The 17,600-nt window shown below is 43.0% G+C and overlaps 1 protein-coding gene across 1 annotated transcript in view; it reads right to left on the minus strand.

Moving 5' to 3' along the window:
- LOC129112825 (uncharacterized) overlaps positions 1 to 6,518 on the minus strand; it is a 48,493-nt gene extending 41,975 nt beyond the window's left edge. Inside the window, exons 1-2 of the mRNA XM_054625058.1 lie at positions 6,296 to 6,518; positions 1,854 to 1,919 (exon numbers count right to left, since the gene is read on the minus strand). Coding sequence (XP_054481033.1) covers positions 1,854 to 1,919; positions 6,296 to 6,463 — 234 coding nt within the window. The 5' untranslated portion in view covers positions 6,464 to 6,518. The remainder of the gene's footprint in view (positions 1 to 1,853; positions 1,920 to 6,295) is intronic.
- Between the last annotated feature and the right edge of the window lie 11,082 nt (positions 6,519 to 17,600).

Below are 17,600 nucleotides of genomic sequence, written 5' to 3' on the forward strand. Positions count from 1 at the left end.
CAACATGTTTTCATGTTTTAATGTTCAAAAAACACATTATTTTTCTCGTACTGTTTAGTCTTAAGACCATCTCCCAAAAAAGCCCTGTCTTCATTGATTGGCTTAATAGAGACATGTGTCTCACCTGTGGAGGGGTAGTTTTCAAGCCTTAGGTGGAGTCACTAAGATTGGAGGCAAGATATTCTTATTATGAGCCTACATAGGAAGGGAAGTCAAATCTGAATGGCTTGAATCATGAATCACATATTTTATGATCGTGGCAGCCCACAAAAAACTGACTGGGTTGTCCAATTTCACAGTTTGTGGGTTGGGAGGCACTCCAGATACCCAAATGTATGTGTCTACGCACTGAAAAAGGTAGTTTTTCATGATAGGCGACCTTTAAAAAAGGACCAAATATGGTGTTGTATTAGTTTTATTAATGCTATTTCTGCTGTATATCGTCAAAGGTTTTTGGACTTCACTCACAATTGAAGAAAACATAAAGCCATAAAACCTGGTTGAACTCCTCGAGCAACAAAAACACACATATATTAGGTGTTAAATCGGAGCTCTGCAGCCTTGTTTGGTCACCTCTGCATTCTGACCTGGACCGTCCCATTGCAGCTCGTGTCCCGGGTGACAGTACGGGAGCTTTAACGCCTATATAAAGCACGATGCTGGGTCAACAGCCTCTCGTCGGCTGTCCGTCTGTTTGGACAGGGACACGCTTGTTGTAAAAGTCGTGTCGCCGTATGACGGGAGCAGTTTCACTGTCACAATGCCTGCTCGTGATTTATTAGATATAGCAGGAACGTTCGAGAGGTGGAGGGATGGCAGAGGGCGATGCCAGGCCCGGTGAACTCGGCTGAATGCAGAAGTGCTGAAGGCAGTTGAGGATGTAAATGAGGCTGTAAGGACCAGCGAGCGTCTTTGTCTGTCGACTTTACTTGTTTGTTTAACCAGAGGCCAAGACAGGAAGCCAGCCCACACAACTCTGCTGTCCCCACGGCAACCGCACTGTCAATTGTGGCACATCCACTCCCAGACTCTTTTCAGCAGAGGGGAGAGGTGGGGACTTTTGAGTGTCGGACGAGAGAAAGAAGAAGAGGAGTGTGTGTGTGTGTGTGTGTGTGTGTGTGTGTGTGTGTGTGTGTGTGTGTGTGTGTGTGTGTGTGTGTGTGTGTGTGTGTGTGTGTGTGTTTCTTTTCACTTGTTAGAGGACAGGCAATAATATTGGGTTTATGTTAATCATTTTTGGTTTCCCATCAGTGAATATAAGTTTGAGGTTTGGACTGTTGGTCAGACAAAACAAGCATTTTCAACTCGTCTCCTTGTACCATTTCTGAAATTGTATGAAAGTTTTATCAATTATAAATTGTAAAAAATAAAGAACAGAATCTTCAGGTACTACGACGCCCCCCAGGAAGAGCGTCCGGCTTCGAGGGAAATTTTACAAAGTGGCCAAATGGAATTTAAATTTCCAGGTCACAGTCACATGACGCCATTAAGGCCGAAAAGTACTTTTTCCCATTGACTTACTTTGCGAAAGAGACGTCTGTAAATCAGTGGATAATAATTTTTTGGTTGAAGTAAATCAACTTCCCTGTATGAATACTTAGATCTTATTAATATCATTAGATCAGCATATATTTAAAGTTCTACGCTATCGCCTCCAACTCTGTATCCACATCTCTTTATACATTCACGGTTACAAACCTAAAACAGCTCTTTCTTAAAGGATACTGTGTTTAGGTTATCAGTGTCTGTTTACTACGATATCTTGTGACCACTTATTTTACTTTTGTGTACTATAATAACCCTGGCGTGTACGAAAAAGCCTTGTAGGCTTACAATAGTGTTTGTGCACTCACAGCGTAATGGCAGAGTCCTCTCTCCCACAAGATGGCCTTGCTGACAAAAGACACATAAATGGGGCTCTGTGAGGAAAGAAGAGAGAGAAAACAAGCCAATTAAATATTTAAAAAAGTATTACAGAAAGAGGGCACAGGTACATGTTGAAATTTCAAAAACAGATTTACAAAGAGTCAGATTGAGATTGATCAATCAAGGGTTCAGAAATGAACTGCTTTCAGTGGCTCAATCTCCTGCTCCGTGGGCCCCCCGGATGAGAACAATGACTGAAGCCTGGCAAAACAAATGTAAAGCCACACAGTGAGAGGGCTCTCCAGAGACATTTAAACCCCCGCCAGTGCATTAATAACCCCTCTGTCTTGCTTACTGAGCTGCTGTGAAACTCTTCCAGTGGTTTGAGCCACCAGAGCAGAAGACTCAATGACGCAGCCGCTCTCCCAACATCTGCTCAGTTTACAAAAACGTCTGCTCTTCATCTCTTTGCCCCCTTTTCTTTTTTAACATGTAGCTGCCTCAGGACAGCATGGTGGTTTTATGGTTAGGGTGCATCAGTTTGACCCCAAGGAGCAAGGGGCCGCTGTGTTAACTCATCAATCACCGGAGACACATCACAAGCCGATGCCCAGCAGTCAGCAGAGCGGATCATCCATCTCTCTCTCCTTTTGCGGCTCTCAGAAACACAGAGTCAGCTCCAGAGTCGGTCCACTCCAGGGAGCGAGAGAGCAGATCCTCCCAGGACTCGCCCTCCATTCATGGGCTGTAACCCCAGAGCGGAGTGGGTGACAGGGGGCAAGAGGGGCTCGCAGGGTGGGAGGACAATGGAGCTTGATGTGTGCATACATGTGTGTGTTTCCCTTTTTCTTTTGGAGTGCACTGGTGTGGAGCTCTCTGCCAGCTTGTGCCAGACTCTAAAAAAAAACCTTTTCAGTGCCACCATGAGAGGCTAGAGGGCAGCGTCAGGTCTGGCCATCTCACCCACCGCCTTTGTCTATTGGCTTCACTTAGACCGTACCTGTTGTATTCAACAAAGCACAACACATGTGATTACGCACATTGTGGCAGAAATACCTCGCAAGCTCTCCATCCTTAATAGGAGCCTTAATTGCAGCGGAATAATGAATATCAACCAATTTTCCCCAGTGAATCACGGGTGCTCGCCGCCCGATGACGTTGTTGTTACTAATTATATGCTGAATGTGAAATCAAGTACATTTTGAGACGGTAGAGGATGAAGTGGCTGGGGAGAAATTATTTTAACCGAAACAGAAAATAAAGCGAAGGATAAAAGCCAGAATTCAAATGTAAATCTGAAAGAAAATGCTTAACCAATACTTTATATACATTATTTAGTGTAATTTTATGCTTTTAATTTATTGCTTTTTATTTGTTTTCACTATTAGGACTGTTGGCTAAACCCCTTTAAATTTCTCCAGAATTTGAAGCTAACATAACATGTTTAAAGGCAAATGTGGAAAATGTAACTTCTACAATTCCATGATAACTGGGAAAAACACCATCTCCTGATGAAGATCATGTGACGCAATCAAAAGATCAAGAGAAGTTTTTACTATGTTTTGATTAATAAACTACTTTAATGATAAAAAAAAGAATAAAATGATGTACAAAAAAGTATTAAAATAACACACATTTGTAAAACTTTGCCAAAAACTAAGCCAGTGTTCTATCAGCTCAAACCAAAATGCAAAGTTCAATGGCCTCTTTCTGCCTTTGATGTCATCATTTGACCCATCACCACAAATACAACACATAATCCCATATAGGGTTTGTCTAAAGTGATTGCTGCTCCTCTTTTCCTTGTTCAATTAAGTTAATGAGATTAGGGAGATTCTTAGCAGATGGGATTTCCACTGTGTGCATGCGTCGACAGAGTTTATCTCCCCCCTATTTCCACGAAAACTCCACCTCATGGTACTTCCTGTCAGAGATACTGAGCGCCAGAGTGGCGTGGGCTGGCAGGATTCGTGCAGACAGGAAGTGATGTGGTGCCGGTGTGAGCCAGCAGGGGGACATATGGTCAAATGTGGTCGGTCTTATTAATAATGAGTAGGTGGAGCGGGCTGGATCAAATTACCAATTTAGAGCTAATAACCAAAATGGTGACTGGTCTTTGCTCTGTCCCATCTTTCCCACTCTGCTTTCTCCTCTCTTGGGTGGTTCCTGCAGCCATCTGTCTGTCTTTCTCAGGGGAGCCCTTCCTCCTTTTCCCGAGCACCACACTGGATGTTTTATTAATTCCGTTTCACCTGATTACACCCTGTCTGTGAGTCAGGGCACATTAATAGGCATTTAATCAACGTTTAATTAAGGGAGCAGGCCCTGAACGCAGAGCCACAGAGCAGAGCTGCATCCTGGTGAGGTCAGCACCAAGGACACGCTAACACGCACAGTAGGAAGGAAAGAAACCAGCATGTAAACCTGTGTAACACTGTAATGTAGAGCGTTTCACATTAATTACCTAGACTGTGCCCACACTGTAATATTCCTGGCTGCATTCAAGACACCAAGGCATTTTGAGGACACAACATCGTTTGAGGCGAGTTAACTAACTTTACAGTATCAACTAATCCAAAAACACAATGGTATTTATGATATTTGTACTGACGTATCGTCATGGTGATTGATTGTCGTGAAAAACAATGTAGGCTATATCTAGCAATCTAACGTTAGCTAATTATCTGACGTTAATACTTGGATCAAGCCTCTTGATTTAGCTCTCAACGTGCACCAGATTGATGCATTCTCACTTTAAAACATACAAAAAGAATTCCATTAACCACCCACCACCGTCCAGCCAGTGGGAAACACTGACGTATACAAAGGATTTCTCTTTTAAAGCTCTTAAATTTAGAAATATAGTCATCAAATTTTATTAAAATAAGGTTAAAGTATTCAAAACCTTTAAACTAATTTTAGTCCACATTTTTGATACTGTTTTTTCTGTTTTGTGCTGTTATCAACTTTAGAGAAAATGGAAACCAAAATCCACAAGCATCTACTCCATGAAATCCAATTTCTTGAAGTGTTAGCAAACATTTGCATATTTACACATTCAGCAGTTACAGAGCAACATCATCATTGCTTTTGACTCGTCTCTGTCCACTCGGCAAATCAAATTGCAATCATCGCTCTCTTTTAGCTCTGTCTTTGGTCTCTACCAACTGCTGAGGGAAATATCTGTCTCTTTAGATGCTTAATGCTCCCATGTTCATCAGCTGGTCGCTAGCTTGTGGCTAACTGTTCACACAGTGTAAACTGACTTGGCTGTTTAATTTCTTAGACAAAGATCCACTTTTACTATTTGTTTTTCACTTTCTCACATTTGATGATATTAATCAGGAAGTGGGTTAAATAAGTTACTCCCCTTTTACATCCTGTCGAGGTAGTACATAACAACGTAAATGTTGGTTTTCCCCAAATCCTGTGTTATTACTGATTTCAGACTAGTGCTTTGAGACTGAATAAGTGAGACTGTGGTAACTCAAACATTTCTGCTTTCACTCTCAATGTAAATCCTTTCAGTTCAACTTCCCCACCGCAGTAAAGGTGGCGGCGATGAGATCAATACACATAAATCAGCTGCCAGATTTGTCGATAAACCAACCAACTTCGAGACAAAAGAGCTACACAGACAAAAACTTTAAAAGCACACCACAGGAACTCCACGATGCAGCGCAACACAACTGATGAGGAGATCCAGTTCAGAAAACAATCAAGCAAACGGCCGAGCTATCAATGGGCAAACAAAAGGACGAGTGTGACCACCTCAGCATGGCTTTGGCCAGGTTAGAGGCAGAGACAGAATAGGAGAGCACCCAGATTGAGAGAGAGAAAGCCCGGGGTCAGCTATAATGAGCCGTGAATGTGAGCATCCGACCAATCCTGTTTAATGGAGTTCATCCCTGGAAAGGTTTCTGTCCGGCCTCGCACCGGTGTTTGTGTGTGTTCACGTTGGGGTTCGGGGTCAGGGAGCTGCAAGGAATCTGTGACCCTGAAATGAGCTCAGGGAGTCAGTGGGGACCCCCGCCGGCAGGACAGAGCTCCTTTATGCTTTAATCTGCAAGCAAGAAGGATCAATATGGCAACTATTGGTGCTGGGGTAAGCGGTCCAGCCATTTTAGATGTCTCACAGGGGGTTGGCGCACCCCGACAAAAGCACAGCCCCGCTGCCACCACCGGCCACAATGACCTCTGGGACAGTGGCACACCAGCAGCTAACCTACTTAACATTCATTAGTGTCAGAGAGGTGGACAGATGCTCCGGGGTCTTACGGATCTTCTCTCTCATGTTCTCTACATGGGGCTCATTCAGCAGCGTTTGACGTGTCTTTCATTCGGGATATTGGGAGTTGTGGGCGGTGGCGGCAGCAGACTGCTCAGCTGTGGGTTTTAGGAAGAGCCGGGTGGGCACGGATGGACTCACCCTGCGAGCGTGGTGTGCGGAGTCGGAGCTGTCAGGCTGCCAGGCGCTGGTGCTGACGGGATGCCTGGGCCGAGCCAGAAGCCTCCGGGGATACTTCAAATCCTGATTTCTGGAAGCTCTGTTTTCCCAGTGAGGCTCTGGCGCTCCTCTTCTCTCGACAGCAGACATGTCCAATGAGCTCTAGTCTTTCACTTTACCCATCTTCTTAGTAAAAATGTGAGCATTTCACCACGGCAGTCCTTGGTGAGAACATTACACTACAAGAGAAGTTGAATATTATACCTTCAGCGCTTTGTAGCTGACTGATTTAAGGGGAGGGGATCTGAGCAATGCCTCTCTGTGGGAGGCTAAACATTTTTCTGTTTTAAAAGCTTATGGCTGTTAATGATTACAATCCTGCTAAACTGGTGCAACTCTCTCATGCATATCGTTTCCTTGGCCACCATAAAAAAAGCACACAAGACAATATTCCCTTGCTACGAATTTGCAGGGAAATAATAAAGTTAAACCCTGAGTTCCCTCCACATGCACCACAGAGACGCGCACTACAACAAACCAAAGCTTTCAATTAAGAAGTGAGCTGCACTGTATAGCCCCACACAGTGACAGAGGCCAGAGCAGAGATCAGGAGCAGCTGGACAGAGAGAGGGCTTTTCAGTCCGACTCCAGACACAACATGGATCAGGTTCTGGGCTGCTATACAGCAGCATAAATCTCCTGGGCTTAATTACATTACAGGGCATATAGTGGCAAGCTCTGGGGAAACAATGGACCCTATCAATTGCACAAATCAGAGCTCAGCCGATTGTGTATGTGCTTCTGTGTGTGTGCAGGTTCTGAACAGCCCTCTATCTGTATCTCCAATCAAAGCTTATTGTCTAGAGTTTGACTTATGTTGGAGGTTCTTCAGTTTAAGATTTGTAGTGCAGGAAAAAAACAAGTAAATACACTCACGGTGTAATATTAACAAGGGTTGTGGACAAGTGGGTGGAGTAGAGTGTTTTCCATGGTGACCAGACCAAACACTTGTAGTGGAGACACAAGCAGCCAACCCCTTTACAACTCATGTCTTCAGCTACAAAAATAAATCTTTTAAAGTTGTAAGAGTTCTTACAGACGTATGTTCTCTGCAGAAGCTTCTGAAGCTGCAAAAAGAAGAATCTGCTTCATTTCATTTAGAGATAAAAAAGAAGACATTTTAAAATACTCTGCTCACATTAGCCCAACTTGTGATATGTACTAAAGCTTCTCGGGACCATCTGAGATCAACCTCTCCTTGACATCGCCCTTCCTAAAGCCCACTCTCTCTCCCTCTCTTCGACCCTACAGGGGCTCTGCAGTGCTTTTTGGGTAATCCAGACGCCACAATACCAGTTGCTAAGACACTGCCAGAAAATGCATTGTGTGAGGGGATGTAAGGTTGGAAATCACAGTACTTTTGTGGCACGGATGTGAATGTTTTTTTTCCAATGACAAGAACGTTTGGGTAGTTAGTACAGCCCTGTTTTAATGCAAGCTTGTGTCTAAATGTGAATAATCAATATTAAGTGTACTGCTGAAGATACTCTATTCTTTATCTTTTAATCCTCACCTTGTATTCACCTGTTTTGATCTTACTTGAGATCTGTTATATTGTTATTTTAAAGGCTACTTTAACATCTGGTTGAGGGCAACATTTTCATACAACCCTTTGTATGATATCTTATGAAAAGTGAATCCTCATTAGTATAAAATAAACTTCCGTCTTTTACAGAAAACAGCTGGGTTAGGTTTACGAAAAGGGAATAGTTTGGGTTAAAATAACGACAGAAGTGGTGTTACCTAAGTACGAAAGTCACTTATAACTTCAGAAACGAATAAAGCAAGGTTGACTTTTGTTTTTACACGGGACAGCGGTCTCCTGGGTGAAAGTCCGGTGTTTTTGCAGCCTATCCACCACGATACTTTCTGGTTTATAATTCCATGGATTACATAAACATTGATTTTGTGGGATATATACGAATTATGATGCATTACTTTTTAGGTATAGGTAAAATCAGTGTATGAAAACAGCCTGCTGACCTGCTGAGGGATATTAGTGGAAAATTAGCCACTTAGTGTTTTTGATCAATGTGCATTTGCTCTTTAGAGATACAAATCTAAACAGCTCGTACAATCAAATTACAAACATACAAAACCAAGAGGTGAAAGATGCTAAAACTGCAGACTCAGATGATTCTCTGTGGGTTATCACTTGCTTTCACAAACAAGTTGTCATACAAGTATATACTCTCTATTAGACTTTTAAAATATATCTGGAGTACAACCCTACTCGTAAATGAACATCTAATAGAAAAACAGTTGAAACATTGCTAACACTGGCACATTTACAGTAAATGTCCAACTTAAGACAAAATAAAAATGATGCACTTTTAAGATAAAAAATGCAATGAATTAACTCTCAATTAGACTCAAAAAAAGCACCCTCACACACACACACACACACACACACAAAATAAACACATACATCAGCACACAAAGCTGACAAAGCCTCTCACCAAACACATAAAAATACAATTACAAGGGCTTTCATGCTGTTCTAAGGAAAGCAGCCCAGCCCACTGCGTGCTGCTCTTTGTCGGCAGCAGGACCCAGAATCAAAGAGCGTTGACCTGCGCCAGCTCTGCCCGGCAGGCCTGCGGGAATTCCTGCTCTGACTCCAAAACCCTGCTTGCCATGCCATGCTGGGACCCCCCTCCTACTTCGACCCCCTCCCCCGCCCCCCCGGTTTGCTCCGTTATTTCCTCATCTCATCAATCTGTCAGCTAAGCCCTTTGACACGCAGCACAATATGGTCCCAGTATTTCTCAGTTCATTCTCCCTCTTTTCAATATGGTTCCAGCATTTCAAGATTAGTCAGCTCACCCACAAGTTCTGCTCCCCTGGTGCCTTTAGGACCAAAGGGGGGGGGGCGCAAATATGGTTGCTAGAAGCAAAGCAATGGCAGCCTTTAGGCCTGAACAGGAGCCAGAAGATGTTATGTATTTTAAATCTCTCCACATTTGTTATTGCATGACAAACGTTGACCAGATTTGTGTTAAAACTCCAAATGAAAGTTCAAAAACGACCAACAAGTTTAATTACAAACTTCATTTCATAAGACAGGCTCACAAAATCCTACTCTTTCTTGCTTTGATTTTACTCGAACCAAGTTTATGTACATCACATTATCCTGACTCAAGACGAATCAGACTCTTGCAGGCCCAAAAAAACTATTTTCTCAATCTGCTTTTACTGTGAGAAATGAGGTCCTAAATAAACACAGTTCTGTGCCAAAGTCAGGACAGTTTTGGTTATTTGCAAGTTGCATACTAACACTATTCAGGTTTTGGTTGATGGCTAAAGTTGCCAGCACTGTCAATCAAATCTGATCAAACTGCACACAGCAGGGCTCAAACTTACGGGTCTCTCATCGTTGGGAAAACAAAATAAAAATACCTTTTGGGACAGTCGCAGGAAGGAAAGTAGACCTAGCCTAAACCATGACTAATCTGTATGGCAGTTATAATGGAATCCTAAAGCGCTGGAGTGATTTTACGCTTTATAATCTATGAGTTGTGATGCAACAATAATATGTTTAATGTTTAATGTGAGCAGAGCAGCGCTCTTTGGGTAAATACGCTCAGTATATTATCATTTATTCATCACAAACGCATGTCAGTAATTATTATGAATAATCAGGCAGTCGACATTGATCTAGCACGTTTTAAATGTGCCACAGAAATGTCGTAATTAGGGTGCAGAGAAAATGACCCGGGTAGTGGTATGTAAATCAATATGTATATGTAAAAACATATGTTATCAAATATCAAATGTGAGCTAATTTGGAATGGAACCATTTCTATGATGTTTTATGAATGCCACACATCACTCATGGATATACATTTGATTATTATTTTATAATAAAGTCATTGTATAATTGGGACGGCCAGCATTTACTTCGGGACGGTTTTAGTCACGACTACTTTGAGTTGCAAAGAAAACACTAAGATTTGAATACAATTTAACCAAACAGTCTGAAGATACAACAATTTAACTTCCAGGTGAAAAGTCCTTGGTAAAGCGAGGGATAATTCTAAATGATTTTAGTGTTAATTGATCATAAGAAACTTAAATAAGTTTTTCAGAAACTTAAATAAGTTGGGAAATCTTCAGGGATATATTTTTTGTAGATCTGGGAGCTAAACATACGGAATTTATGTTTCAAAAAACGTTTCGGACATGCAGTTGTTTAGGCTGTTGTTTTGAAATAGTATCTTACACTATTATGAATATAATAAGTGCTATTTTTTTTGTAATCTACTTCTGTGTGATATTTTACACCTTTGCCAGGCTGGCTCTTTAACTCTGACCAGCGTTTCCTCACATCTGCTTACTTCACACCTTTCAGTACCTAAATATAAATGCTGAATACTGACAAAGATTTTAGCACATCAAGTCTCGAAAGATACTTTAAGTAAAAGTTGGCCACCTGTGGTTAACAATTTTATGGAGCGAGAGAGGGAGGTGAAAAGGAGAGTGTGTATTCCTGCCGCTGGACCGGACTCACTCGAGGACACACCATTCAATTTATTTTCAAGTAAGGATGAAAGGAAGACTCCAAACTATGCATGTCGTCTATTCACGGGCAACGCTCTTTAAAGAAAGAAAAAAAGACAGCAAAAAGAGTTGGGAGAAGGTGGAGGGGTGGAGCGCTGCATAAATTTTACATACACAAGGCAGCAGACAAAGTGATTGTTGCTTCCCCAAAAACTTTTTTTTTCTCCTCCAGAAAACACTTTCCTCGCTGAATAGGCACCTATTAGTGACTCCATTATGGGCACAGGGCTCTTGAATGGCTCCTCACTGTGCGTCTTTATCATAGTCAGGCCGTGAATACAGGCAGCCCCCCCCTCCTCCCGAAGCCCCACCACACTCCTTACAGCTTGTATTGATAGGTGCTGTGGTGCTGGTGATGATGGGTGAGGCAGGATGGGGGAGTGGGGGACTGCCACTCTCACCTCCTGTTGTGTGCTCCAGGTGTGGTGGGTTAAGCGTAGCGCTTCGTAGCCTCTATTGTGCTGCAGACTTTTTTTCTTTACCACTTGTTCCAATAAAAAAAAATGGATGCAGTGTTTTACATGCATTAGCTGATCTCCATAATGCTATCCCCCCCCGCTGCACCCCAATACAAGTCAGGCCTCCGGCGAATCGCTGCACACCGCCTCAGAGCCCTGTATTGTTGCTGGATTATTCAGGAGTTAGCTGAAAGAAAGAGACAGGCAGAGTGGGGTGTCTGTACTTTATCTCCAGGGGAGACAGAGGCTAAAGACAGAGCTTCTTTTAGAGGAGTGAGTTACTGCGACGAAAAAAAGGCCCAAAACACCTGCAGAAGACGAGCGTGGGGAGGCCGAGGCGAGGCGACCCCTATTGTTTGTCTTTACTTTACATGTGTACCCTCCGAGGTACTGTAAACTACTGAATGCAGGAGACTTCATTTATCACAAGTGCTGTCTCACAACCTGTCACAACATTATCACCACGCGCAGTCTGTATGGACAGACCCATCAGAATGTGGTCGGCTTCAATCAGCAAGGCTTGAACAAACATCAGCGTGTGTGTGTGTGTGTGTGTGTGTGTGTGTGTGTGTGTGTGTGTGTGTGTGTGTGTGTGTGTGTGTGTGTGTGTGTGTGTTTCAGTGAAAGCATGATTCATTCAACTTTGAAGTTATGTGTGTACTCGCAGTTGAAGGAGGGAGAAGCGGAGAGTAAGCGAGACTTTATGATGAATATGGAAGCATTGTTCAGCCATGCTTACCTCCACAGGGAACCATCTGCTCCCTGTCAATGCATCACCTGCTCGTCTGAGCCGTCTCCAGGGCAACTCGGGGTAGGGTGGGGTGTGGTGGGGGTGGTGGGGAGGATTAGGAGAGGCTATGGCTTTAATGGGAGGGGCCGTCGCTGGGGACAGAGAAGAGGTTGACTGGAAGAGGAGGAGGAGGAGGAGGAGGTGGAGGTGGAGGGAGCTGATGGGTGGGAGGTTGCCGGGCGAATGTCGTCCTCTGCTGGTGGAGAGAGTTTTACAGTCAGAGTCAATACTTGGTAGCATTTCCTACAACAGAGGACACTTGTTGAACATGTTTTTGGTGGTGAAGGAAGAATTAAGCACAGAATTGTTGGAGCCAAAATAGAAAACAAGGGATTTAAAAAGGGTCAATTCACCCCAAATTACAAAAACACATGTTCTTTCATACATCTCATGGTGTCTAATGATGCAGATACCTTTGGTTTTATTTACCCATGCTTCCAGTTATATGTCTCAGAGATTTCTGTGAAATACGAGTGATTGAATATGAATCTTTAGCGCTCAAAATTCACAAAAAAAGACAATTAAATTCAACTGCAAATCTCCCTCCAGAATCAGTGTCCCCATTACTGTGGATCGAAAATTCACCGATCTCACCGGCCCTTTTTAAAGGGACCGTTTCTTTGGTAGGAAGAAGTTCTGATGGAAAAAAGTCTGTGGAACCTTGAAAGGTACAACTCAGCCTATGAAAACAACTGAATAATCGCTTCTGTGTCTCTGGAGGGACATTTCCAAACTGTGTAAATCCTCTCAGATTGGGTTTAAGATGTATTACAGAGAGTCTGCATTACAAACTGGTTACTAATTAACTCCCAGGCCAGAACCACAAATATCAATAATCGGCTTTTATTCCAGCTGCATTGACATTACCCATAAATGCTTTTCCAACTATTAAGACATTTATTATGAACTCAAAAAAAAAGAAGAGTTAGTATGGGTAGTATTGATACAATCAATCCATCACCACTAATATCTAGAATGCAAATAGAAATGTAGCCCCCCTTTTTGTGAGATTCATGTATAAATAGGTGTGACACTGACAGTGAAGGTGAACTGCATTACACGTCTATAGAGAGGAAATAACGCGTGATTAGCTGCTGCAGAGTGACAGTTCCTCTGTGTTTGGTGAAGGCAGTCATGCAGGTATTGTCAGTTATATCGTGTGACGAGCAGCATGAAGGCCAGTCAATCACAGAGTTCTCATTAAGTCTCCGTGTTCCTCCACCTACAGAACACTGTACGTTCTGCCAGTGACGGCTGGGTAAACACAGACCTGAGGACAGCTTAGAAGGCAAACACACACCTGATGACTGAGACTGATGTTTGAGACACAACCGAACAACAACCCTCAGTACAGTAGAGTCACATCTAACATAGGATTAGTTAAAAGGAATAGTTCAACATTTTATGAAAATAGTTGTGTGTTAGACAAGAATCTCGACAACATTATCTTATATGAACATCTCCTAGAAGTCGAACAAAAGAATTAGAAATATGGCCTACATTTCTGTATTATTAGAATAATTGGCAGAGGACTGAGATGAGCTGTTTGACCACAAAAATGTGAATATATCATCATTTTGTGGAAATTTGCATACGGCCCTAACAACCTCAACCAATGTAGCTTGAAAGAGGGTAAGCAAGGGCAAAACAAAAGTCCACAAAGCACTCTCTATTGCTGACAAAGCTTATATTATGGACAACTAAAACAATCCAGAGTTAGGCTTAAAACTTTTATTAAAGGTTCTCTCTTCGATATAGTGGAGTATTGACTACCTGAGGAGAGAATGAAGTCTCTCTCCCACTGTGTGTGTTGTAATCTGAGTTTCTCTGTGCTTCGTTTACGTTGCCGGCTAAACTGGCTGTCTTCAGGCTGCCACCCTGCACTGCCCTCATATGTTACTTACAGCTGATAGCGTTACCTCTGAGTCACCCTCATGTAAACACTGTTAGCTCTGTCAGCACTGCTGCCATTGTGTGCACTGAGAGCGCTGTTATTTCCGTTAGCTGCGAGCTGCCGGCTCAGCGGTCGCCATGACGAGATGCCGAGTTGAGGCGATAGATAGGCTCTGAATTTTGTGTTGAGAATCTGTAAACAGAATTGCAAAAGTAAAAGGCGCCAAAAATAACACTAGGGGTACATGTCCTAATTGTCCACCCTTGAAAACAAGATGGTGACCTACAGTCTGTCATTGAACATTCACTGTTCTGCTTTGACCTAAAATACAAACGCTGAATATGCTGTGCTTGAAAGGTTTTGATGGCAAACTACATTAAATGCAGGTTTTTTTTGGCCAATACTTTAGTAACTGACACTAAGGACAAGAAGGCCCTTCAGTTAGGAGCCGTTAGCCAGCGCTCACCTGGAGCCGCCTTCCATGGAGAAAGTCTGACTGACAGGTGAAAGTGACCACGGCTGCAGGGAGGAAACACCTTTTGTGTTTGGTCAGAGAGCCGGTGAGGGCGGTGAACCAGGTCCCACTGCCGTCGAGACCATCAGCCTGAGGCCAAGGAGGGAGGGTGTGGATCACTCTCTCCTCACCTCAACAATACATCCCAACCTTTACATGTCATCCCCCTCAGTTAGGGACCTCAACTCGCTCCCCTTTAACACCCCACTCAATCTAATCTCCATCTTTACCACATGTGTAGGAAACATCGTCCACCTGCAGGTAACACAATGCCTCTCTGTTATCTGTTGCACATTCTGACAATACAAGCCTTAATAGCATGCAAATCGTGGGCATTGATAAACCCAACATGAATAGTTTGAATTGTTCAGAAACATACAAACTCAGTGCACAAAATATTATGGAATATTCCCTTTTCCTTGGGGACACATACAGCCTGTATGCCTTATTGTTTCCTAAGGTTTTTTGTTAATTCAGTGTGTTTTTGATTGAGCTTACAATCATTCTAGCAGCTCTGAGAGGCTGCAGTGGTGCTAAATGCTAATGTCAGCATGTTAACATGCTCATAGCAGGTACAGTAAACACACAGTACAGCTGAGGCTGACCGGAATGTCATTTTGAAGTTAAAGTTTTAAGTCATAAACCAAAGTAACAAATAATGAAAATTTGGCCTAAATAAGAAGTTAAGGGATCACCAAAGTTTTTACAATTCAACAGGTGGTGGACAGGAGTGTTGGAACCAAAGCTCACATCAATCCATCCAACAGTGGTTGAGATATTTCACACAAAAACACAAATGTCAAACTCATGGATGTGCAAGAGGAAAGATAAGTAGATCACAGATGTCATTATGATCATCCTCTAGTGACCATGAATGTCCTTGCAAAAATTTCATGGCTTGCCAAAAGCTGCAGAGATGTTTTAATTTGGACTACAGTGGCAGACCTGCCGACTAAAAACAAGTGTCTCCTTCACATCACAGCACCACTTAATAAAACAACCACTGGGCCCAACTCAGACTCTTTGCCTGGGTGAGATGTTGATCCTGGGAGAGTTCCTGTCAGGGCCACGTGTAGTGAAGGGACCCGGCCAGCGAAAGGGGGTGACTTTCTTGGGTGTAAAATTCAATTATCCAGCGGGTGAGCGTGTCTGAGCGTGTCTGTTGTGAGCGGTGGGCGGACGGCTGCCCGTTCCCAGCATGCGACAAGGGGGTTAAGAACCACAGAAAGGCCTCCATTATCCCGAGTGAGAACGGCCCATGTGGCTGGCTGCACGGCCCCCGCTCTCATTCACTCCCCTTTACAACAGCACTGCCGAAAGCCTCAAAGTTTAATTCTCTTTTCTCTGCTCCCACTTCTTTTCTTCTTCTTCCTCCTCCTCCCCCCCTCCCCCTCCTCCCCTTCCTCACTTGCTCTCCTACTCTCTTCACAATGCTGCTGGAAGGCTGGAGTGGATTCTTCAGCACCCCTGCGGACAGTGCACATGTGGACAACATTCACAGGATGTCTGTCAACTAGTCCATTAATCAACGGCATCTCATGAAAGCACAATTAGGAAACTCACAACTCTATAACAGATATTCATCTCTGAGCACCCCCGCTACTCGTCCTGCACAGCAATGCTCCGCGCTGAAGTTGGTTTTCCCTCGTCCAACTGCACTTTTTCACGACAATTATTATAAAAAAAAAAGCTTGAGTTGCATAATCGTGCTGCAGCTGCAGCGTGTAAAAGAGCTCATTCCTTGCAGTCTGAACCCGTCGGGCAGTAAAACTGACGCATCTGGCTAATCATTAGTTTGAGAATGGATCTTCAGTGTGTGAATAAGACTGAGGCCCTATGGAGAAGGGCCATTGTAGCGCACACTGCACCACTTCTAGTGATAAATGAGCAATTGTCTCCATCACCATTAAGGACAGTAAATGACGCAGTGGGGAGCTCTCCATCCACTGTACAATTTGAGGAGGACACTGAGGAACAAACCACTGACTGCTGGAGACAAGCAGACGACACATACAGTGGCCCATTATGAGTCCCTCTCTGCAAGAAAGAAAACGTCTGCTGGCAACTTTGGGCAGCCAAACAAGCTGTAAACACAATATTGTCATATTATAACCTGTGGGTTTATCACTATAAGCGACCTTACGTTAACGTTACATACAGTCATCCAAACCATTGTAAATAAACTATTGAATGCTGCAGTTTCAATTGTCCCCTCAAGTAAGAATGGAACTTGGAACTTTTCCATCAAAACAACTAAGAAGAAATAAACAATAACCCAACATGTGAGAAGTATGCACAATAAAGAATTATATACAAATTACATCCATCCATCCATTTTCATTAAGCACTTATCCTGTTCAGGGTTTCGGGGAGGCTGGAGCAATTTAGTGTCATGTACAAATAACAAACAGCCTTTAAAAAGACACCAGAAATTAAACAAATAAACTGAAACATCATCAAATTCCTACGCAAAATAGTCCAATGTCTTCATGACTATTTACGTAACCTAAAATATAATACTGAATTATCATGTTCCCCAAATTATGTTTTACAGTGGAGCAACAAAATGACATGATTTTTTGCCTTTACAGTGAGTTGATTGTAAAGAGGTGGACAGGAAGAGAGACATGCAACAAAGTTTTAACAGGGATGTGCAGATTCCATTCAGCTGTGGGGTAAACCTGTTTAGATAACAGGCAGCTCCGTGGGGCATTATTCTATTTAATTCCCTTTGGGGTTTTCCATTCTAACAACACACTTTCACTATATCACTTTCCATAAAACAGTTTGGGTTACTCATAAGTTTAATACTGTTTCAAAATGTTTTCTCTGGATGTTGAATGTGTTGCTCTGTGTGCTGGACTGGTGGCCTGCTCTCAACATTACCAAACCTACACTGCCCTCATGTGGCACCTGTGGACCTCCTCACTGTCAGGTGTGATAGTTGGAGCTAATTTGCTTGCTCTGACACAAACTTGTTCTCCGTTATTTCTAGTTGTTACATGGCTTCA

This window comes from Anoplopoma fimbria, chromosome 23 (assembly GCF_027596085.1).
Source record: "Anoplopoma fimbria isolate UVic2021 breed Golden Eagle Sablefish chromosome 23, Afim_UVic_2022, whole genome shotgun sequence".
Lineage (NCBI taxonomy): Eukaryota > Metazoa > Chordata > Actinopteri > Perciformes > Anoplopomatidae > Anoplopoma > Anoplopoma fimbria.